At 47.4% G+C, this 22,682-nt stretch overlaps 7 protein-coding genes across 7 annotated transcripts; 3 read left to right on the top strand and 4 right to left on the bottom strand.

Annotated features, from left to right (window-relative positions):
• Positions 1-274: 274 nt before the first annotated feature.
• On the bottom strand, positions 275-3,110 carry F4817DRAFT_349190 (Squalene/phytoene synthase-domain-containing protein). The gene is made up of 3 exons (XM_049304806.1): positions 2,471-3,110; positions 1,472-2,398; positions 275-1,421 (listed from the first exon to the last, which is right to left on the bottom strand). The coding sequence occupies exons 1-3, from the start codon at positions 2,491-2,493 to the stop codon at positions 578-580; spliced, it is 1,794 nt and encodes a 597-aa protein (XP_049155354.1). The 5' UTR covers positions 2,494-3,110; the 3' UTR covers positions 275-577.
• A 61-nt stretch (positions 3,111-3,171) lies between these two features.
• F4817DRAFT_349189 (HotDog domain-containing protein) lies at positions 3,172-4,380 on the top strand. The gene has a single exon (XM_049304805.1). The coding sequence runs from the start codon at positions 3,271-3,273 to the stop codon at positions 4,249-4,251; it is 981 nt and encodes a 326-aa protein (XP_049155353.1). The 5' UTR covers positions 3,172-3,270; the 3' UTR covers positions 4,252-4,380.
• A 367-nt stretch (positions 4,381-4,747) lies between these two features.
• F4817DRAFT_361371 (cryptochrome) lies at positions 4,748-6,829 on the bottom strand (the record flags this gene model as incomplete). The annotated part of the gene is made up of 2 exons (XM_049306398.1): positions 4,748-6,266; positions 6,324-6,829. 2 exons carry the CDS (start codon positions 6,827-6,829, stop codon positions 4,748-4,750), a joined length of 2,025 nt encoding a protein of 674 aa, XP_049155352.1.
• A 5,368-nt stretch (positions 6,830-12,197) lies between these two features.
• On the top strand, positions 12,198-15,518 carry F4817DRAFT_349182 (uncharacterized protein). Its single transcript, XM_049304804.1, has one exon. The coding sequence runs from the start codon at positions 12,791-12,793 to the stop codon at positions 14,786-14,788; it is 1,998 nt and encodes a 665-aa protein (XP_049155351.1). The 5' UTR covers positions 12,198-12,790; the 3' UTR covers positions 14,789-15,518.
• Positions 15,519-16,122: 604 nt separating this feature from the next.
• Positions 16,123-17,743, top strand: F4817DRAFT_248439 (uncharacterized protein). The gene is made up of 2 exons (XM_049299133.1): positions 16,123-16,542; positions 16,611-17,743. The coding sequence occupies exons 1-2, from the start codon at positions 16,304-16,306 to the stop codon at positions 17,434-17,436; spliced, it is 1,065 nt and encodes a 354-aa protein (XP_049155350.1). The 5' UTR covers positions 16,123-16,303; the 3' UTR covers positions 17,437-17,743.
• F4817DRAFT_349180 (RNA polymerase II transcription elongation factor-domain-containing protein) lies at positions 17,527-19,384 on the bottom strand. The gene is made up of 2 exons (XM_049304803.1): positions 19,060-19,384; positions 17,527-19,002 (listed from the first exon to the last, which is right to left on the bottom strand). Exons 1-2 carry the CDS (start codon positions 19,172-19,174, stop codon positions 18,050-18,052), a joined length of 1,068 nt encoding a protein of 355 aa, XP_049155349.1. The 5' UTR covers positions 19,175-19,384; the 3' UTR covers positions 17,527-18,049.
• Positions 19,385-20,810: 1,426 nt separating this feature from the next.
• Positions 20,811-21,736, bottom strand: F4817DRAFT_319617 (uncharacterized protein; the record flags this gene model as incomplete). Its single annotated transcript, XM_049301086.1, has 3 exons — positions 20,811-21,162; positions 21,420-21,599; positions 21,633-21,736. 3 exons carry the CDS (start codon positions 21,734-21,736, stop codon positions 20,811-20,813), a joined length of 636 nt encoding a protein of 211 aa, XP_049155348.1.
• Positions 21,737-22,682: the final 946 nt, after the last annotated feature.

The raw sequence follows: 22,682 nt of genomic DNA, 5'->3' as shown, positions 1-22,682 counted from the left end.
GCCGCGCTAAGAAAAAATTGCACCGAGTCGCTTATGTATATTCCGTAAAGAACGTTGTGCTCGACATAATGATTCATCATTAGACGGCGAGAGACATTTCCTAGCGTAATCGATAAATCCGCTGTTACTTTAGGTACCTGTTTCGTACAACCTGTCTTGTGAAGTTTTGGGTTTCGGCGCAAGTCGGTGAGATACCTAGGATGGAAACTTTGATGAGTCCGGCTAGTATGAACGGATAGTAACTTTGTTATTTAGGTAGGCAGACATCAGATAGTGTTGATAGTATTTATTTAATACGAATAATCAGCAAGGAGATTACAACTTAACTTTGAATATCTCATAAACTTGTCGCAGAAATTGTGAAATATACCTATAGCTTCCAACACAATGAGTAGTATCCCAACACCGAAAGCCAGAATTCAGAAGAGGGGATAGCACATATCTACGCTATTATTCTACATATAGGTACACATCATCGTAATACCATCCAACCTAAATGATAGATCGCTCCTCATGCCCGATTACCAATTAAAGAGAAACATATAGCTAAAATCCGAAAAATAAAACGAAATAATGGTCATGCAGTAGAAAGATTCTTCCATGCAACCCGTATCCGTCTTGATCGAGGAACCGTTGCCCGCCCCTTACGAGTTTTCGAAGGGACGCCAGTTCTTTCTCGTAAAACCCGGCCTATTTCCATGTAGCTCTCAACAGCTACGATCAAAGGACCGCGAACGTCGTGGGGAAGTATGTCCATGGTATCTCGTGATCGCCCATACTGCTTAAACGAGCAATCAAGTAACTTCTGTCTGAGAATTTCCACTTTTGGCTGTCTTGGGTCTTTGATAACATCCTGAGGTGTCAAATCCTCCTGCTTGAGCCAATCTGAGGGCAGGTAGACCCGGCCAATTTCGGCGTCCACTAAGATATCGCGAGCAATATTGACGTATTGCAATGCGTGTCCCATCGTTTGAGCAGCAAGTACAAGAATGGATTCCTTGTCGCTTGGAAGTTTCGCGGTGCTGTGATGGAATACGAGCCTTAGACATAATTCCCCGACAGTACTCGCGACACGGTGCGCGTAAAGTTCGAGGTCCCCTTCGTCTTGAATAGGAAACTGTCTAGTTCGTTGACGAATGTCAGTCCCGCCAAAGGAGAGGTCCATTTTGAATCCTTCCAAGAGCTCATAAAATGGCTTGCTTGGGAGAAGCTTTGTTGGTAAGAGTATCAGCGCAGACCTTGCTGACTCCGGGAAGTTTTCCCCCACAAAATCATTAATAGTACCAATCGAAGATGGGGGTTGGCTATCCGAACCGTAAACGTGATCAAGGTAGTTGGTCAGCTTTTTAATCCATAGTGTGGCTTCGCTCTCCCCATGGGCTTCGTCTACCAGGTCATCTGCTACTCTACAAAAGGAGTATCTAGAAAGAATTAATACAGGAGGACAAGATATGGCGCAGTGCTTACTTACAGAAGAACGAGATCGATGCGAAGACGTCCAGGGAAAACCGAGCTAGCCAAGTAGAAGCTCCTGCTCTTTTGCCGCAGTGTCTGGACGGCCTCTCTGATACCCTTTACCCGTACCATGTCATATTTTATAGGATCAAGCAGGACGGCTTTGGCGAGGAGACTTGGAGGAGGCATATATGGTACAACGGGGAATAGTTCCGGGAAAGCGTATAGAACCGCCAGTCCCCTATCGAAGGCGATTAGGCCAAACACAATTAAGACATTGGTAAAGAGGAAAAACACGGCTTCTTCCAGTTCTAAGCTTCCCCATAGGCGCCAGCCGAACTTTGTTCCGGACTCAATAGCCCATGTTCCACGCCCTAGGGCAAGCTCGTCTACAATCCACAAGTACACGGTGGGTAAGACGATTGGAACTACAACGCAGGCAGGAGGTAGTCTAATCAAAAAGTGGCCTGAAAATGACCATGTAAGAAGTGCGACGGGGCAGGCCCATATTAAGATGAGGCCAAGATATGTCCCCTGGCCCCCATTTTTGACAAGTGAGATGCCAGCGATGACACATCCTATCAAGAGAACTTGGCCCGCTGTTCGTATTCGTCGGGACTTGAGTGAAGAGTCATCCTTACTCGTAAGGAATTGAGCGTGGAGAACAGGCTTGCTGAGCAAGATGTATAGCATCGACGTGATATAAGTCTGTATGACGAAGAAGAATAACTCTTCGGCTGGGATCTCGAAGAGACGCGGCCCGGCTATCGCGTCAGGGGGGTATGTCCAAATGCCATTACGTATTAGATATGAATCCCAGGGGAGCGTCGCAAAGAAAGCAATTAGTATCAGCGTAAATGTTTTATACAAGTCAAGTTTTGTAAGAAGCGGCTTCAAAATGAAAGTGAGAAGACAAGCCGGGGGTATAGTGTACTTAAGATGTCTGCTCAATGGGTTAATTCAATGTTCTCATAAAGAGAAATGCTCGTTTGTAAATGCTTCCTGTGGTACTTACACGAGGGCGTAATCGTAGGCCATAGCGAGTACCAGGCCTTATAGTAAGTTTATCAACGCGTATATACAACTAAGATTGTAGTCGACTAACATAACGTGTCGCGGCGATTATAAAGTTTACTTATGAAATCTGCAAAGGGTGAGTTTGGCGTAACCGATACGGTGGGTTCTTAATAGAAATAGCTTCTGCAAGTAGTCAGAGGTAAAATTGTGGCGATCCATGTTTACTTCGGACTTCCGAATTTATATCGCAGGCTACAGCCATTGTGAGCAGTTGATTTGACATTGCCGGTTTGTCAAACATATAACCATTTGATGAGATCATAGACTTGGGATTGGCTAGTGCGCTTTTTCGATATGCTGTGTATCAGTGTGGATTGTAGGATTGAGGGATGATAGTTCATGTTGTAAAATGATAAAATTCCTACGATCGCTGGGAGTACCGTACTAGTGGAATTCCAGGAGTCTAATACGTCTCTAATACCTAGGAGGTGCCTGCCTTGGATGCTGGCTCATGGCTTACAATATGCTTACAAGGCAGCTACAAGGGAGCTGGCTGGGCAGCTAGGCTCCCGAGATGGCGCTAAATAATGCAAGATCTTAGTGGGGGTCACCAATGTTCCCAATAATTTTGTACTAGGTAATCTAACATTAAGTAATACTACCTATCAATCGAACCAATCAATCTCACGACTCGGCTTAGGCTTATTATGGTTACATTCAACCAAGATCTGTCTCACCCCTACGCCCTGACACCCTAAGAGCCTCAATCCGAACTACAACACCGTACAATTATCCATAATGCTGGTCGGTAGTCCCCGAACCGCGCAGCTCTGCCTACGGGCTGCAGCGTCGGCAAGGCTCGTCTATCCGAGGCTTGTCCAAGTCCCTCCTCGTCCCACGATACGACTCTACCGTACCGATACACCATCGCGATTCCTCTCCCGACTTAACTCCAGATCCTTCGCTATTTCACAACGACGTCTTGCCGAACCTCCCAAGATTCAAGACCCTATTGCCGTTGCCGCAGCCACCGCTACGACCCCAGTCCCGCCCGAACACCCCACATCCTCCACCCTTAAACCTCCTCGTCGTCGCCGCCGAGGCATCTACTACTCCACCATCTTCCTACTCATCGGCCTATCCCTCGGCACCCTAATCCGCTTGTCCCTAGCCCCTCCCGCGCCCATCCCCCACGGCTCTCCTCAGGACCAATACCACGTCTCCAAGATACGGGACGAAGGCTCCGCGCTCCCGCTCGTGCGCGCACTATCCTCCGACCCGACCTGGAAATCCTGGGATGCGTACTCGGGCGCGCAATCCACGACCATGGTACAATCGCGCCTGACTTCCGGACCTCTAGGCGGTTCCCACGGCATACCTTTCCAACGTGTGTTCCGAAATACTAAGACCAACGAGGTCATCAGCGTGGTGTACTTCGGCACTGCGACGGCGGGCTGGCCGGGCGTCGTGCATGGCGGGGCGCTAGCGACGCTGCTAGATGAGAGTTTAGTTCGGTGCGCAGTGCTGCTGTTTCCCGCGCGCACGGGGGTTACCGCCCGTCTCGAGCTCCAATACCGTGCGCCTACGTTGACTTCCGCTTTTTACATTATTCGCACCCGACCAATGATCCGCGAGGGAGAGGACCCGTCTAAGAGCGATCGTAAGATGTGGGTTGAAGGTACACTGGAGACACTTCATGGGAAGATCTGCGTTGAGGCCAAGGCTCTGGCTGTTGTGCCCAAGGGCGTCAAGCTAAAACCGCTTGTTGAAGAATTCTAGGATGGTATGTTAGTGGTACATTAGGCAAGTTCATATAGCTTTTGAGGGGACTTTCCCGAAAGTAGTGAGGAGATGATAGTCTCATCCAGCATTCACGGGCGTTTTGGCATAAGGGGCAAATGAAAGACGATACCAGAGCATAAAGTTGTTTTTCGCTATCTTAAGAAATATCTATCATAGAACATAGTTACACATGAAATGGGGACACGTTCCTAACATATCTCCATAATTCCCACTTACAACCTTTTCTTGAACCACAAAAGGAGAGAAAGCTAGGAAGCGATGGAATTGGTCGGGGCCAGTAAATATATATATATATATTTGAAACCCGCTCCTTGTCAGTACATCGAACCTAGGGGCATGGCGGTCGTAGAAATGCGTTAGGGTGGTGATTTTCGCTACTATCAGCTCCGTAGAATAGTACAGTACCCCAAGGAGGGAAATCCACAGGCAGCGGGTAGTAATAACAATAGCTCGTCGCACGATAAAAGGAATCCTATTGCGCTTGTTCGGCCGGAGCTAATTGCTGTATAGGCAGTGGTGGTTGACCATAGTTTGACGAACCCCGACCCCGGTACCCTCCTCTCAATCCGCGAAAGCCACGACCTCGGTAGGCTCCACCGTATCCTCGCCCGCCTCGAAAACTACCACGGTGACTTTCGGATATGTTTGGCTGGGCGGGATTACTAAGTGGCCTGTTACCTGATTTCTCATTCTTACTGAGGCTATCGGCATCCTTCGTGTCGCTTGGCGATTGCTCAGTCGCAAGAGACTGCGTAGTGTGATTGTTTCCCCCACGACCACGGCCGCGTCGCCGGATAAATGGTCGTTTGGAACTTTTAGGCTTTCCTTCCACAGAAAAGTCAATCTTCTTCACCGGGTCCTCGGCCATAGCGAGGCCTTTCAAGCCAAATCGATCCCAATCCTCTTTCGGTGTCGTCCAGGCCTGAAAGACATTTTCTAGTTTCTCAAGCTTCCGCACCTCGGGTACCCAGCAACGTACGTATTCCCCATCCTTGTCATAATCGAAAGCTTGTTTTACAGGGTTAAAGATTCGTGCCTCTCCTCGCGGGTCGTTTCCCACCCCTGCAACGTACTGCCAGTTTGCCCAATTCGATGAAACGTCATAATCGACCAATAGCATTTCGTACCATTCAGCACCATAACGCCAATCGATACAGAGGTGTTTGGCAAGGAAACTCGCGACATTTTGGCGGGCACGGTTCGAAGTATATCCTGTGTGTAATAGCTCTCTTTGAGAAGCATCGATCAGTCCCATCCCAGTAGTTCCATCGAATATTCTCTGCACTATCTTAGAAATTTCGTCCGCCGACTCTTGTTGCCCGTCAGCTATATCCTCCTTCTTAGCCGACTTCCATTTGTTGGCGCGATCATCTCTGAATCCAGACCGGAGGAAAAGCTTCTCTTTGAACTTCCTAGTGCAGAGCCTCATGTAGTCACGCCACAGCAACTCAAACCGTATCGCTTTTGTCCCTTCGTTTTCTCCATCGCCATACCCCTGAGATTCGGCTAGCGACTTGTCTTTTCCATCTTCGTATGCCACAAGCTTATCATGTACCTGACGAGCGGTGATACATCCCTGTGCGAGATAGGCAGACAGCTTCGTGCTGAAATCGCTTCCTAAGAGTCCATTACGCGAGCTCTTATACAAGGAGGCACTTCCCGATTGGATCAGATGATCCAATCTACAATGAGCACTATCTTCTCCACCGCGAAAAGGATGAGCCGACTTAGCTCCTTCAGGGAAGGGTGGAGAGTTAGACAGGGCTCCCCTAACAGGTCTTAAGAGTGCTTCTTCGAATTCATCATATGAAGACGGGATCTCGAAAGGCGATTCCTGCCTTGGAATTAAAGACTTTTCGACGGACTTGGGTAATGTATCTTTCTGTGGGGTAGACAAGGTCGCCCTAGGTTTCTCTCGCAATGGTTCCATCATTTTCCTGTAAGTCGTGAATACGTCTGGGAGATCATCTTTGTCGAGTTTTAAATCTCGACTGGGTGAGTGAGGATTCGTCAGTAAAGTCCGCCTCGAAGCTATGATCATGACTCACTCGTCGATGAAGTACTTTTCATCTACCCATGTTCGAAAGTCTACACCAAGACTCGAGCAAACCTCCGATATGAGCTTCTCATCTCGTTTCTCTTCATAGCCTTCTTCCCCTATCGCCCACACTCCTCCGACACTGAGCCCCTTCAGTCGCAAACCGTCAATGAGTGTCTTTAATACACCATCGTACGTCCCTATCCTAGTCGTCAAGTCGCTTCCTAGTTTCTCTAGGTTGTCCTTGAGGTTCCAAATAGATTGGGCAATAAACGCAGCCCTGTACGGCCCACATCTCCAATAGCGTCCAACTTCGCTTTTAGCTTCGGGAAAAGGTGATTTTCCGCCTTCCTTCAGAAATCCGGAAACCTCAAGTTGGTGAGGTAGTAAGACAAAGAGAGGCAAGAGATGCGTGAACCCATGGCCGATTGTGGAAGCGAGATGATGCAGGATGGGATTGTCAGAGACACGCAGGTCGTGGCGTATAATGTAGACAAGGACATTGTTTGCCGACATGGCGACTTAATCAGTGAGTATCTGGGATTGGGGCTAGATAGATTACCAAATTTGCGCTTTAGATACAGATCTCTTGTTCGATAGGGTGGGAGTAACTACCGCGAGAGCCGGCGAGACACAGTAGTAGACAGTTTTTGAAAGCAGTTATCTCTTCCACGTACCGGAGCTCTAGTGGAGCTGGCCAAGATTTGGTGAAATACGACCTGCAGATAGATACAGTTGACGTCTTTGATAGTTTGTTCGTCCCTATGCTCTCCACGTTAAAGCTGCTGCCGGAAACGTAATATGAACAGGCGTGTGATGACGAAGGCAAATCTAGACCTCAAGGATCGAATTTAGGATCGAATTCCAGATCGAGGCGGCTGAAGGTGATTCAGATGCTCGTACTCTCGTCGCTTAGGCCGATGTACAACACAACAAGGCTGACCCACCACTCCCGATAGGACCAACCAGGGTGACGGTATCTAGAGTCGAGCTAGAGACAAACTGGCTTTTCTAAAAATGGTAAAAGCGTCTCTAGATCAGGGAGTTTTTCCTTTAAGTTCTAAAGAGGCGCTAACGCATGGGAGTGGTTCCCTAACGCAGTGGGTGTTCATGGAAATTATATATCCGAGAAAAGCAGATAGTCACTAGGAATTCCGTCTTGAAGGCCAGGCCAGTCGAGACGAGATTTTCCTACGATACTGGATGTAACTCAACCGAATCGGGCGTTCCCGTGAGCAAGATCCAGACTATAATTCCGATTCGTATATGATTGTATACGAGTATTGTGGACTAAAAGGCAAAGAGAAAGCACAAAGAAACACAAGGTAGAGTGAGACTCCCCTTAGACCCTGTGGCAACGCAGACTTCCGGCCAAGAATAAGACCATAACCGTGATATGATCCACCTACAGAATAGGAATATCTGAGGTCGACAAGGGATAGGCTTCCTCAAGGTCCAGACACATAACCCTGGACCTAGTCTTCTGGAGAGACGAGCCCGGCAAAGCAAACACGGATGGGGATCGACAACTTAACTGGAGGCGGAAGCCATGCCGAGGAAGAAGATAGCATTTGATTATTACAAGTAAATCCATCTTGCCGGGTGCGTCTGCTGGTGTGCAGATCTGGCCACGGTCTTTGGTGCGTTCAGAATCGGGATTGGAAAGAGTGCACGCGCTGGTTGCCATGATGCTCAGAATTGTGTCCGGGGGTTAGAGATCGGGAACCCGTAAAATAAGATTTTTGTGGATTTTAGAGCCAGGGCAGCCAGGGGTCGCTGCTTCGGGACCACTAGAACGCTTACGTACATTGCGGAGCACATTCTTCTTCGATCGCATTGGCTAGTAGAGTTGGCAGTTGCTGTCGGGAAGAGCGATCTAACTGTGGCCTAGGCCTATGTATGTAAGGTACATACATATAAGGTACCTACATACGATCTAGGTTAGATACATTAGGCATATGTGTACATGTATGTAATGTTACTAATGTATAATACCACCTGGACGGTAAGTACAGTACATACATGTATGATCATTGAACCTATGCTACTGCTATGTCACTATCAGGTAAACATTAGGTACATACACCTACATCAGCTTAAAAATATAACAAAGACAAAGTAATGTAGTAGAATAGTCCTATGATTTGAAACATGGATGTTTTCGTGGTATCCATAGAGGTGTGAAGCACCGGAAATAGGTACGTTGGAAATAAAATGTTTCTAAACGCCACAGTCTAGACAATCCGTCGACTACAAGGTAAGAACCACATGTTCACCCCCCCCCCTGTCTAAGCCCGTCCCCGTGCTTTTTAGACCGGCTTAAGGTCAACTACACATGTAGGTACATATGTACATCTATGGAACTCACCTTAATTTAGAACTTGACTTTCTTATACCCAAAGCTAAAGTAAATTAGTAGCCACCTCTTTTAATAGTTGCCACGCAGTCACCTTGCAGAAACAATAGCTAACTTAATAGGTAATATATTCTATCTAGCATAAGGGTAGGTATGATTGTATAAGATCCTAGCCAGATATAAAACATACAAATAGCAAAAATACAATATCGGATCAGACGACGTTTCGACGAGATGCATACCCAAAGTAGGCATATCACATCTTACCCATCACGCGGTGTTCTTTATGTCTATAGAATTGTATGGTAGTTAACAGAACTCACATGTAACTCTATTTCTTGAGGAAGCTACCCACCTATACTCAGGCATTTATATCAAAGGTTGTATGAAGCTGACATATGACGGAATATCCTTTCCTTCGTATAAGTTCAAATGATTAACATCATTAAGTACCCATTATATCATCAAGTGATTCGACTAGAAAGAAGTAAGTGTCGATTCGATTTATTATAGATCATACGAAACTTAGTAAGTGGATTAAAAGGTGTAATTAACCATTGCTATCTCGGCTGAGGATCGACCTTCGTGGCGGAAAGTCTTAGTCCTGTAGACGATTCAACACTAGCCCCCTTCATCCACTCCCGGTTGTAGAACCTCGATCGAGGTCAAGAGCTCTCCAGATCCGCATCGCGTCGTCTTGCTTGGCTGTCAAGAATAGACGGTGTGTGCCAACAGGCTGTTGTGTATACGGCAATTTTCTGATATATGCAAGCACCAGTAGGGACTGTTGTGCAGCTGACATCAAATTCGTCAGTGATGCATTATCTCTAGCGTCAAGCTGTACGATCCTTGCGCCTACATATTCATTGTATACTATCATTGCTATTCTGTCACTCGTATTAATTTTTTTTTAACTTTTGATATAGTCATTTCTATAACGTCCCGCGTAGTGTCACGAAATATGGGGTTTCAGTCCAAGTTAGCCGCACTAGGTCTTGTACGGAACGTCCATAATTCGAATGCCATGTGGTACGCTGACCTTCCGGAATAGTAGCTAAGTTACCTAATCAACTAAGGATAAGAATTGCTGTACAACGAGGAGTATAATAAATAGATTATTGGTGACATGGTATCCTAGTCTATGCCGCTCACCACTGGTAGGTGTTATCGCGATATATTCTATCGTGCTAGCTCTTTTTTGTTGATTGCTCTAACATCATCACATGGGTTAGTTACTATCTATTCCTTCAAAGTCTGGAATAAGTTGGACCAGATAGAAGCGGTAATGCCCAATGCCAATATCGTCGGGTTAAAACTTGTTGCGGACCTGAGAGCCTAGACCCTAGGGTGAGGCTTACCTGCAGCCCGTTTCTAGAACGGCCGGTTACCCCTTGAGACTTTTATGTTGCTTCTGTAAATAAATGCCTTTGCACGAATTATGAATTATTCTAGAGCCCGAACACGGTAGCAAGGACCATGCTTACGAAGGGTCTAGACAGACTTGCCCCTGTCAACCTATACGCAACCTGCAGTCTGATGCATCAATTCTTTGTATGTCGGTTTACGATCTAGAATCTCCAGCACCAAGCCCTACAATCGAACCATAGAACGTGTGGCATTTCCGAGAAAGCCGTATATGCTGTAACGCAACTGACTCGTCACACGACACACGAGAGCCGGCGGGAAATAGTAATATTCCCTCCGCTATTAAGAAGATATGTAAGATGGCCGTTCAGTGGTACTCTATGGCTTTTCGTTACGGGATGGAGCATATACCCAAATAGAAAAGACCTTCCTCTCGAGGTAGGGTAGGGTGATATCGGGTTAGGCTACACAGCGTGCCCTTAACATCCCAACTCGCATGCTGCTGGTTTCATTTGGGGTACCTAAGCCCCTAACCCAAGTACACCGAGACCACCTACGACTGCAGCGCTGATACAAGAAAGATGCTGAGTCGAAGATGCTCTGACCGGCCTCAAAACCATAAACAGTGTACTGGTATTTCGGCTCCCATGCTCCCACGCTCCCATGTAAAATGGTTCGATTCTTGCAGCGGCAGAACCCGTAGTCCTTCACTCTAAGGCCCTCTAATGAACGGGCGCATGTCTGACGGACATGTTATACTTGCTATCTGTCTCCATTATCTATAGTACGTTGGAGAATATGGTTTATACATGTTACAATCGAGTTTTGATGTCTACGGTGCGAGACATGAATGTACAAAAGCGCAAAGGCTGCTCTTTAGGTTGTTGCACTTACATTTCTGTGGAGATTATCTTTAGATAAAGATACCTTAGGTAGGCAAACGTACTAGAAACCAGGACGCCGGTGGCGGTGAGATAGTTGTACTATGTAAATTGCCTACTAGGCAGAGAGTATTAGAAGGCAAATGGAACTCCTTCCATCACCACAGTAAGCGGACCTCGACTGGATGCCTCATTTAAAAGGCGAATGGTTCTGTATTATGGCTCATGGATATCTTGCCTGTTTGTTCAACTTGAGTGGGACGGATGGCTCGCCGGATGAGACGCAAATAATTGGCCTCGATTATTGACAAGAGTTCCCCAACATCAACGGCGAGGCTGGCCTTTGACCGAACAGAATGGAAGCGTTGGCCATACTTTGGGTCTTAATAGGACTCGAGTGCGCTATGTATCAATTCTGAGACCAACGATATCATGGATCCTTTGCGCCCGATTAAGTATGAATAATCATTTGCATGGACAGGAATCGCTACAAGGTCCGAGGTCATTATTAACCTTGAGTTTCGATGATCCCTATTTCGAGGTAAGATGATAGATGTCTAGTTTCGGGAGTGAATCATAATAGTTGCTAACGTACAGCATTGAACCTTATGAATGACCTGACAGTCCCAAAGAAAATGGAGGAGGGTTGAGATTTGTAGCGTTCTGATTGGATCATGTCACAAAAACTCCCATGGACAAAAACCACAGACAAAACACTAGGTTAACTTTTCAACCGGACACATTCATTAGACCAGAGGACATTGCGATGACGTATGTGGGGTTACAACGTGTGGTGCAAAGCGTGATGCAATTGAGGCTGATCTGCTACGGCTCGTCCGTAGATGTTTGATGCAAAGTAGTGCGTTGATTGTGTTAAAACACGATTCATCGCGTTCACCGAGAGGTCTCCGACAGTAGAAGTAGCTTCTGTCAGGTACTTGACAGGAGAACTGGATACTTCCACGGCTAATACCTATCGATTAGCCCCTTTCCTCTAATGGTTATAGCTTGTGGCGCAGTAGCGTACCAAAGTAGCTAACCAGCTAACCCAAGTTTTGGTGCACACGTGCGCTGGTAAGCGCTTGTGTTAGTGCACTAACCTCGTGCTTACCCTTTCGACATTTTAACGTGGGAATTTCTTAGGAAACTTAGAATAAGAGGGTCTCGGAGATTTTGTCATAACAAAATGGTTGAAACCCAAAGTAATTTTATGTCCTAATTGAGGACTCCAATTGGCAAGGACCCCTTGTACTATGTATACCCTGTACATACACGAGCGCCAGCCATCGATATCCGTGGGATTTTGTATGTAGGTTTCTTAGGTTTCTTAGGGAATCGCAATGTAACTCTACCTGCAGCTGTAGGGCGTCTCCGGGTTCACTTCCGCCTCCAACTTTTTTTTTGATGAGGCTGAATCAATCCGATAAATCATTACATCCTGGTTCTTCAACGTCAACTCCTCTTATCCATCTCATAATATGATCAAAATATGACCTAGATCATTACCAATTCACCTTCCGCATAATCCATTTGCCCCTGCCTTGCGCAGCACTTGTTAGGCCGTCATTAGGCCGCCTGTATTGGCCGAATCTCATCCCACTGACTTGACCGGCTGATTATACGCGCGCGAGAGAGAGGGAGACCGTACCCGACCCTGACCTAAAACCGCCCATCTAAGTCTCGCATAACCTTTCCCCGCCACTGACGGCCCGAGACTTAATTCCTTCTCGGCAGAACCCAAACTACTTCTCTTGGCTTGCACCCGTTAGTCTCTCATCCAGGCTAGGTATCGTCTCATGCTTAGAGCATAACCTTTGGCATTTACGAGAATTTATTCACCCTTTACTGCGAGCTCCGGCTCTCATCTAATTCAATATGGCGCCCATTCTGAACCCCAGGTCCGGGCTCAGGGCGCGGGGGAGTCACATGTCTGCCGGTGCAATTGCTGGAACGGTTATCGGCTGTGCCTTCGGAGGCAGCCTGTTACTCATAGTCCTGGGCTTTCTCTACTTCCGGTACAGGCGGAAGGTAAGAGAGGCGAAAGAAGCGGGGATATTGCCAGCTGGAAGCTCTACAGTCTCCCAAGTCAGGACGTTATTTCCTTTCCAGGGCTTCCGGCCTAGGCAAACCCCTGCCACACAACCGGATCATCCTCCTTCTATGAAGGATGATTTCGAGAGAATCAACCCAGGCTTCAGCGACAGCTCTAAGTTCCAACAGACACAACCTGCCGTTTATGGAGGAGGATTTGTGAGTGGTCATGAATCTTATCACCTACCTCAAAATTTCGGTCAGCCGTCTCTACCCCCGGGCATCGACTTTCCTCTGCCCCCTCAGCCGACAGCTTTTTCAACTACCAACGACCTTGGGGCCAATCTGCCTTCTGACAATGCCGTCACGGGATACGAAGCAGCCAATTCTAGTTATTATGACACCAGGATCTCGATGGGCTCAAATCCTGAGCAAGAAACGATACCACCGTCTAGACAAATGACTGAGCTTTACGAGGCTCAGCTGAGAGATTCCCGAGAACATCGAAGAAGAAGAAGTGGCTCTCTGACTAGTCGAATCTGGAATAGCATCAAGAGGAAACGTTCTACGCATTCCTCGGCTCATGGCACCGTAAGCCCCCAGTACTCGACATCTCAACAGTACTTTCCCGCTTCGCCAGTTGTTAGTCCCGTCGGTATGAGACCAGAATCCGATTTAGAAGCTGCGGAAGGAACTAGTACTCAAGCAAAACTTCTCGCGAATCAAATTTTTGAAGAGCCTGCCGAAATTTCTGGAGAAACGGGTATCTCGATCGCTTCTGCAGGCGGAAACTGGTCAGAAAAGGATCAGCAACACAAGAAACAGAGACAAGGAGACTCCCAGTACGACGTGTACCCTCTTCGGACTAGCTCAACAATACGAGAAACCACCGAGAGAGATCCTGAGCTACCTTCAGCTGCCCTCAGAAGTCCGGACTCCGCCGATCGGTTACCTCACTCAACTCAGCCACAATCCGAGACCCGGCCCCAAGAACGACTTATGAGCCCGGCCATCCCGGAGCCTATGGAGCTGGACGAGACACTTGATGCTACTCATAGACCCTCTATCTTCCACAGCTCACACTCTCCTCCTCTTCAGCCAGAATCGTTCGTGTCGCCGATGTCCATCATGCAACCCTCTAACGCTGCCGAGAAAGCTGCTTATACTCATTACCAAATGGAGAACTCAGCGTCTCCTCCGACCTTCCCTACCTCGCCTCCTGCCATCGTCACAGACCAGGCGGCGCAAGAAAACCCCGAAAACTTTTTTCATGGTTCTCAAGAGGACATCGATGTAGAGAGCTTCCTGGATATCCCTAGTGATGACGAGCCTCGCCTATCCGGTGATTCGTACGACTACAGTACCACACCAGGGCAGAGCTCTACGGATCCCTCCATGGGAAGGACGCCGGACACCCGGCTTACGGTATCCCCGTCACCGTATCCAAACATAAATGAACATATCAAGATGGAACCAGAGTCGAGCTCGTCGCCGGAGGTATCCAAGATTCCTTCTCCCCAATCATCCGGTCATATCTGCGAAGAGTGCGGCCGGTATTTTGATCAGGTCCATAAACTTAACCACCATAAACGTTATCACGACCGCAAACACGAGTGCCCTTACGAGGGATGCGATAAGAAGTTTGGTACAAAGACACACCTTGATCGACATATCAACGATAAGCATGTCAAGTCGAAAGCCTATCACTGTACGGAACCAACATGTGCGTACTTCAAAGGAAGAAAAGCATTCCCGAGAAAAGACAATTGGAGACGGCATATGATAAAAAAACACGGGGCGATGCCTAACGATCTAGAGGCAATGGATGAGTCGATGGTATGATAGTCGACAAGTATGCACAGCTCTCAACCGCTTGTTAGCAATAATAGCAGATGCACATTGCTGTACGTCCACCTCCTAGACGTGTATTATAGCACTACGATTGGTTCCACAATATCAATCAGTAAAGTCTATACGGAGCTAGCATGGCTCGGCGCCGTTTAAGGACGAATCATTCGGCTTCTTCAATATTATGAGCCATGCCCCCCCGGACCTACACATACTATTACCACTCTGAATAGTATAAGATCTGAAGACTTCCAATCCACGGCCAATTTTTTTCTATAGACTTGTTAACTTGGATTTCAATACGCTCGTTTGCATATATTTGGTATACATTTGGTAATATATTTAGGGCATATGGGAACAAGCGAAGTCGGGACCTCACTTTGAGTTGGTCATTGTAACAAAGCTGGGCGCAAAGGATTCCTCTCAGCGGGTGTATATTTCATATACGGTATGAGCTTAGCTCCCAATGAATGTGGCCATTTTGGCCGAGGGCAAAACGGTTGGAAGCTCTCGAGCAACTTGCGATGCGAATCATTTCTATGCTTGTCAGTTCCGTCATTGATTAGTGTTGATTCCGACGTCATCCTGTTTTCTAGCTTATTCTCGCCGGTCTTGCAACTTGTTTGCTTAGTAGTCATGTCCAGTTGTAGTGTAAAGCTAGTAGATGGATAAATTTAAGTAGTAATTGTAACTGAAAGCATCACGAAGATGTCCAATATTAATGATAATTAACAAATAACTAACACCTAACTATTTCAGGTTTTCCAGGATAGCACCAGTTTCTATTTTATTTTTACTTGAGGGTTTAGAGCTCTCTGCAGGTGGGATCCAACTTGTTTTAACCCGTATGTATTAATGCTCCTAGGAATAGCCAAAAGAACTCTTCTTGATAGACATCGCCAAGCAAAAGCTAAGCTTCAGACAAGAGCCCAAACTCCAGGATGTGACGATACCTCCCGGGGATTGTGGGGTTCGGACAGGGATGCCGGCGCCCTCAGAACGGTCGCAACCCTTGCCGCGAAACACGGAGAAGCTCGACTGTCTCCCAATACGGTGTCAGAAGTGTCCGTTATCCCACCAGCGCAGCCTGGAAGCAGATATTTATCGTCGAAGCTGATACCTCAGTGCGATAAACGCCAATTTTGATCTTCGGTCCCTTCTTGGCGCCCTTCTAGATTGCTTGGAATGCGCAAGGCTAGGTCTGGATGCGATTTGTTGTGGGCGGTGATGGATGTTTGATCTCCGTGACCCTAGGAGGGGGAGTAATTTGAAGACTTACTCATAAGACTGACTGCGTTCTCTCGAAATCTGCGAAATGCGAATGGGGTTCTGTTTCTCTCTCTTCCTTTTACACCTTCTTTCACTTCTAAGCTCTTGACGGGCCTTATTTCGATAACCACACGGTATCTCCTTTCTTTCCCCAGGCCCGGATCCGCCTGTCTCTTCTTCTTTTCTCGTTTGTTTATTACTCGTAATATATTTCCCCTTAATCCAAGTTACGTAGTCAGGATGTTGACCATCCGCTCATTGTCGCTACTGCTCGCCCTCGGGGCTCTTTCCCTCGTCGATGCGGCGCCGCAAAACAGAGGGAATAGGGGTGGCAGGAACAGGAATAGCCAGGGGGCGACTACAGGCGGAGGACAACAGCAGAAGCAAGCTACGGCTTTTCAACAGGCGCAGCAGATACCGCAGGGAGTCTCGACGGCGACGGATGGAAGCACTATCTTGGATATGACGGCTAATGTAAAGTACGTTTACCTCTCTATTTATAACCAACATACCCAGGTTTATATGTATAGACGCTAATCCTCCCTAGTGGCCTCCCTCTCCGCTTCAAAGTCTCCGCACCCGCCGACCAATTCACAGCCGACTCCGGCGTCGACGGCGGCGCCCAGACGGCGGGCGCGGCCGGCGACCTAGGTCTAAACGTCCTTTTACACGGCGACGGCGGACAGTCGTTCTTCGACTTCCCGAATCAAGCCGTGCAGGATGGTCTCGCAGGAGTCGCCGTCCTGGCGCCGGACCCAAACCTCTTCTGGGGCGGCGGTTCTGGCCTTGACCGTACTGACGGCGTGGCTCACGCCCAGGCCGTCGCCGACTTGGTCGCCGACATCATGCCTCAGGTCCTAGCGTTTAACCCCAGCCGCGTGAGCTTTACGGGGGTGTCTGGCGGCTCGTTGTTGCTGAGCGGGTTCTTGATGCCGGGGCATATGTCGCAGTTCGCCGGTGCCGGAAAGGAGTCTCAGGTCCTGCTTAACTGCGGCGGATTAGAACCGCAAGTCGACGTAGCGGATGCGGACGCCGCTGCGTTAGCAGAGACGCGTGTGCATTTCCAGAGCACGCAGCAAGAATTAACGCTCCTCCAACCCGCGATCCCGGCAGCGATCAAAGCCTACGAGCAGATCGCCACATCGCAAGGCCTGGACGCAGCAGCCGTCGGGGCCCTACAGACGGTAGATAACTCACCGAACGGCGGGCACTGCGAGTTTGACGAGAAGGACTTCGTGAGTGGCGTACAACTTATGGCCGATTCGTTCTCGGCTGTAGTACAGGGCGGTGATGGAAACCTGGCGGGAACTAATGTTAATGTGCTGAACCCGGTTGTTGGGAACGAGAAATTAGCCTTCTCGGGGGCTTCGTAAGAGGAGATGGATAGCATAGGGGATGAGGGATACGTGTGGGTATAGGGTATATATTTGTTGATAGGAAAAATACATATATTGAAGACATATATGGCGCGTAAAGTTTTAGTGGTGAACACAGACTATCTAATAGTATACTATACGTCTGCGTATCCATCTTCTAGACTAAGCTCTACCTGGGCACCTATGTATTAGAGGAGTTTATCCCCCCCAATACATATCTCCCAGTGTATTCAGGAATGCCCGGTTAAACATAACATCAAGCCATCGTCCATGCCAAAGTCTACTTAATCCCAACTAATCTCGTTAAAGGATAGTGTCATGTTTTCGCCTCTAGAAATGCTAGGACACTCTGTAACTACTAGGTAATCGTTAAAATATTCGTCAATAAAAATAACTAAATCAAGGCCAGGCCACCGCTTCTGCCGAGAGATCTCTATCCGTCATTTATTTGATTCCGATATTCCATCCACCCGTTCATGTGGTATCCAGAACACCAGGCGCCGCTTTATTATATCCCCGGAAGATCAGATAAAGATATCGCCTCAAGTGCGCATCCCTGAAATCAATAATGAAAAAGAAAAAAAAAGATGAAAAATAATCATATTTTCTCCTACTCCTCCTCGCTCACGTCGCTTTCTTGCTGATCCTCTTCGCCCAGTTCGGCCAACAGCGCAGCCTCGAGATCCGACTCATCCAGGGCAGGTTCCTCAGCGTTAGCCGGCTGTTCTTGCTGCACATCCTCCATCTCCTCATCCTCGTCTTCCTCATCTTCCTCGTTGGCTTGCGGATGTTTATGGGCGTTGCTAGTTTGTTGCATCTGCTGGTTTATCGGGCTAGGTAGGACGAAGTGCTCAATAGGCTCATCGTCGTCTTCTTCGCCGTCAGCATCGTCGTGCTCCTCGTTATTCTTCTCGTCTTCGCCCTCATTCATCAAATCGGAGAAACGACGAATTCCAAAGAGGTTGGGAGAGTAGTGTTGATTGACTCTCGGCGCCTCGCCACCTGGATTCTCTATTGTAAGGCCGAGGTCGTCGTCCGAGCTCTCTTCCTCCGAATCGTCTGAGGTGCGGCGCGGCTTGCTAGTTGCTACGGGCTTCGGAGGTGATTTCTTCTCGGGCATTGCTAGAGCCGGCTTATCTTCTGCTTTTGGTTTCGATGCTGGCTTCCGCGGCTTAGCCGCCGTCTTCTTCTCTTCTTTCCTTCCCTTTGCAGGTTGTCTCGTCGATCCTGTAGCCTTGGCGCTGCTAGCAGCACTATGAGCGTCCAGGTGAGGAAACTCTTGTCGCAAGCTTTCGGGGTCGTCGTTTGATGGCGTCTTTACTAAGTTCATGTTGAACATAGAGTCTACCTTGTGCAAGACAAAGACCTCGCGGGCGGGGTCGAAGATCAGCACATATTGGCTGTCTTCGACACCGCGTGTTCCTTTGTATTGGTAACGACCACCGTCATCCTGGAAGGCGAGGTCGTATGTAGAAGCGCCCTTCTTGGAAGAAGATGCTGACGTCGGTTTTATTCGTGCCTGGGCGGGCGCAGTAGATGACGATAATGACGGCTTATGATTATCTGTAGTGGGCGATCCGTTAGGTATCGTATATTAACTGGGGTGAATGGGCAACTTACATCTAACACCGGTGAAAACCTCCTTTGGGTTCTTGCCGAGCAAGGCATCGCTCAAAACAACTGGGTATTTGCCGGCTTTTGTGGGATCGACTATCCCCGCGGCGAGGGACGCCATGGTCGCAGGAATTCTGGCGCTACCTTTTGGATGTTAATGGGCGATCGGATACAAAAAGCGATCAATTGTCGTGAAGGTGGAGTGGAAGCAAAATAGTCAGCGGAACAGCAAGAGTAAATGAGTTCGTTGCTTAAGTGTGTAGAAGGTATGAAGGTGTGTCTTATTGATGTGTAGCGTGGAGATTGGTAGAGCAAAAGGGAACATGTAACCAACGAGGCGGGAGAGCTGAAGAAACACCTGCAGGTAGGGCGCGCTAGTTACGCTAGTTACGCCAATCACGCTAATCACGCTAGCGTAGGCTAGACTCTGGTCACTAAATACCTTAAGTACTGTGAGATGTACCTTAGTACATCTCAACACGTGACTGCTCGTCACGTGTCATTCAGACATTCGGATTCATCTTGAGTGTTTGTAAAAAAAAAAAAATAATAATGTTTCATTTTTTATTAATTAGTTCAATAGATCAATTTATCTAACAAGTACCTACGCAGATCCACTTACGTAACTCAATACGAATTATACATTCATTATCAAAGAGCATGCCTCTTCGACTCTCAATGAAGTTTATTTATTAGAAATATCTTCCTATGAGTGTTTCGATCTTCTCCCGTCCTACTTTTCTACATTTGCCTCCTATCGGTCTTTGCTCCTCTGTCTAACCACGGCCTTCAAATCTTGTAAGACACTGTTAGAATGCTATCACGATAATGCTCGGGCTCGAACTAGGGACTGTTTTATTGCCTCGTTTAGGAAGAAATTACCAAAGAGAAAATTCGTCACGATAAAGAGGACATAGAGCCATAGCCTCAAGATCAGCCCCTGCAAGTAGCTATCAAGCGATACAAGGCATCGGACTAGATACATAGATCATAAGCTCGTGTGAACCTTAAGAAGTTCAAAGCTATTATGACTCCTAGAGTCCTAGTCCTGATCTCATTACTCTTAGTTCGATTCCACATCCTCAATTTTGGTCGGACCTGACATCCTTATTGACGACAGTAATTTTCCATAAAGGTATTTTGACGTTCGGAATATCGGGTTTCGATGTTTTGGTCCATAGGTACCTCTTGAGGATCTCGGTGCTTCCTCCATACGAGCATTTTCGCGCTCGTCTTCTTCGCTTCCTTCAGTTGTTATTGGTTAGCATTTTCTTTATGCCATCACTAATTTTTGAATTATGTTGGCCTGTTATTCGTTGTTTTGTTCCGAAATGTGTTTAATGTACTTGTTGATATTGACGTGATTATTCGGGCCGGAAATTATGTATTGGAGGTTTGAATTAAGGCTTCGATAGATTTGTTCCATCTGTTATGCCTTGTCGTTTATGCGAATGGCGCGATAGGTTTGTATTAATTTTATCGCTTAGCTGTAGACCATACTTCTTTTAAGCTATCTTTTTCGGTATGTTCGGCGGTTTGTAGTTTTTGCTCTGTTTCTCCCGCGATACGTGTCTTCCAGGCCCTAATTTTGCGCTTGGCCGAGCCGTCTAATTTGGTAGAGGTTATTGTTGTTGTTCTGGAGCATTGCTTGTTGCAATTGTTTAGTTACTGCTCATGGGCAGGCAGGCAGGATTAACCGTAGCCAGTTCCCAGATATTCTATCGTTCTGGCCAACGTCCAGCATTCCAGTTCTTTTTTTAATATTCCATCATGTCCGAATATTCGGCTTTATGCGCAACGGGGTCTACAAGGGCGTGACCGTGTTTGGTTTTCTCGAGCAACACCAGGCGCGCTTTGATGAGCGCATCATTCTCGAGGGGATCTTGTAGCATCTGGTTGAGGCCTGGCTTCATAATGGCTTTGGTAAGAAACTTTTCGTAGGGGTTTTCTTCTGGGCCGTAGCGGGTAAATTCGGCTCCGGGCCCGTAGAAACTATTATAGGAGAAATCAACGGATACAGGATGTGCGGAAGCCTTAGGGCAGGCCAGCAAGGTATATGATAAAATGTCCTTGGTGGAGTTGAACATAGGGGTTGCCGTGCAGGCGTCGCTTAATTATGCGTAGGTAATGCGTTCAACATAATACTTTTGTATACCAGGCCAGTAAGAGTAGGTCTTAGTTCAGATGATAGACCCTTTTATCGTATACCCAAAGGAGCTGAATCGGAAGAAAGTTTAGTTAATAATGGGACAGTAACGTAAGCGCGGAGGCATACTTTGGGGGAGTTCCGTCGAAGCACAAAACCGTCTGGGAAATGGCAGTCGGTGGTAACTGGGGAAGGTTGGTGTAATCGTCAGACTTCTCACGAAGCTCTTCCTGCTGGCGTTCGAGGGAACATCTTGGGCAGGGCGCCATGCTTCTCCAAGGTGCGCTTGAAACCGAGCTCGTAGTCGTCTAGAGCCTGGTTGTGCGGGGCAATGATCAGAACCTTGTTGGAAGGCGAGTCTTCGGAGAGTTCCTCCTGCAGGTGCAACGCGGCATCGAGCCTATTTGAGACGTTAGCAAAAGTTTGAACTTACCGAAAAGCTAAGTAATTTACCTCGTCGTGACCATTAGGGTCTTCCATACCAATATCCTCTACACAGGCCCCAGGGTTCGGTAATTCCTTTTCCCTTCTCTTCATTTATGGACCGAGAACTATTCCTAGGTCCTGTCGTTTGGTATACCTAGGCTTCATTCCTGCTATCTTCCAGGTCTAGATAATGAACATTCTTTCTCCGAGCTCAGCCCATAGTATATAGGGTTGGTTTGAAGTGTATAGTCGGAGAAGAGTTAAAGTGGTGTAACGCCAATATGATGTTTGCGAGACTGGTCTGTCTTGGAGGCGACGAAGTCACCTGCGGAACCAAGGATTTTGGACTCACTCTTTTCTTGGCGGTTTGCGTAGTGCTAAGTGTGGAGCACGATCATCGTCGATCTATTGTCCTCGATGGCCTTGTTCGAAAGGTTTGAGATGGCCCATCAAGCTATTCTTGGGAATGACAATTTCGGAATCTATGTCGTTGCGAACAATGACTTTGTTCATCTTGTCATTTGACGGCGTCGCGTAGACTGAGATGTTGTCTAAGCATGGTTCGAATATAGAGTCTTGTCCAAATGATGCGATGTGAGTAACTTCGAGGCAATAATGACATTGTGCAGGAATAATAGTGTTGGCAGCTGTTGTAACTCTAGCAGGTTGTACTGGTGGTCCAGGAATGAAGGACAAGGGGATTGCAGTTCTGCAAGATGACAAGCTCGTTGAACACCTGAGGAAGAGATTAAGTAAACAGATCTGATGTACTCCGACGCGTTGTTTTATCGGTATATGATATTCCTAGTGTTTATTCGAATGAATCAAGCTGGGTGTGATCTTTTCGTGTTGTTGCTATCGCTATGGGCAAGGCCAGCCGGCAAAACACGTTTTGGTAAACGAAACAGATCTAACCGCAATACCGGGCGGCCGCGATTAAGTCGTTCCATAAGCCCTTAGGTTCTCTTTGATATGAGTTAAGATATTGTTATCCGTTACTTGTGAGATACCTAGCTATAGAGTAATTCTCCGTAATTATGCATAGAAGTAAAACGTT

This window comes from Daldinia loculata (genome assembly GCF_022478755.1).
Source record: "Daldinia loculata strain CBS 113971 unplaced genomic scaffold F4817scaffold_63, whole genome shotgun sequence".
Taxonomy (NCBI): domain Eukaryota; kingdom Fungi; phylum Ascomycota; class Sordariomycetes; order Xylariales; family Hypoxylaceae; genus Daldinia; species Daldinia loculata.
Note: the sequence above shows the minus strand (reverse complement) of the source record. Positions and strands in the feature narration are given on the sequence as shown.

Bases quoted from the DNA above. Each gene is read 5' to 3' on its own strand.
- F4817DRAFT_349190 (XM_049304806.1), bottom strand. From the start codon at position 2,493: ATGGCCTACGATTACGCCCTCGT. The intron at 2,399-2,470 runs GTAAGTACCACA...CCCATTGAGCAG, and splicing joins GCCTACGATTACGCCCTCGT to ACATCTTAAGTACACTATAC. The intron at 1,422-1,471 runs GTAAGTAAGCAC...AATTCTTTCTAG, and splicing joins CGCATCGATCTCGTTCTTCT to ATACTCCTTTTGTAGAGTAG.
- F4817DRAFT_349189 (XM_049304805.1), top strand. From the start codon at position 3,271: ATGCTGGTCGGTAGTCCCCGAACCGCGCAGCTCTGCCTACGGGCTGCA.
- F4817DRAFT_349182 (XM_049304804.1), top strand. From the start codon at position 12,791: ATGGCGCCCATTCTGAACCCCAGGTCCGGGCTCAGGGCGCGGGGGAGT.
- F4817DRAFT_248439 (XM_049299133.1), top strand. From the start codon at position 16,304: ATGTTGACCATCCGCTCATTGTCGCTACTGCTCGCCCTCGGGGCTCTT. The intron at 16,543-16,610 runs GTACGTTTACCT...AATCCTCCCTAG, and splicing joins GATATGACGGCTAATGTAAA to TGGCCTCCCTCTCCGCTTCA.
- F4817DRAFT_349180 (XM_049304803.1), bottom strand. From the start codon at position 19,174: ATGGCGTCCCTCGCCGCGGGGATAGTCGATCCCACAAAAGCCGGCAAA. The intron at 19,003-19,059 runs GTAAGTTGCCCA...CGCCCACTACAG, and splicing joins GGTTTTCACCGGTGTTAGAT to ATAATCATAAGCCGTCATTA.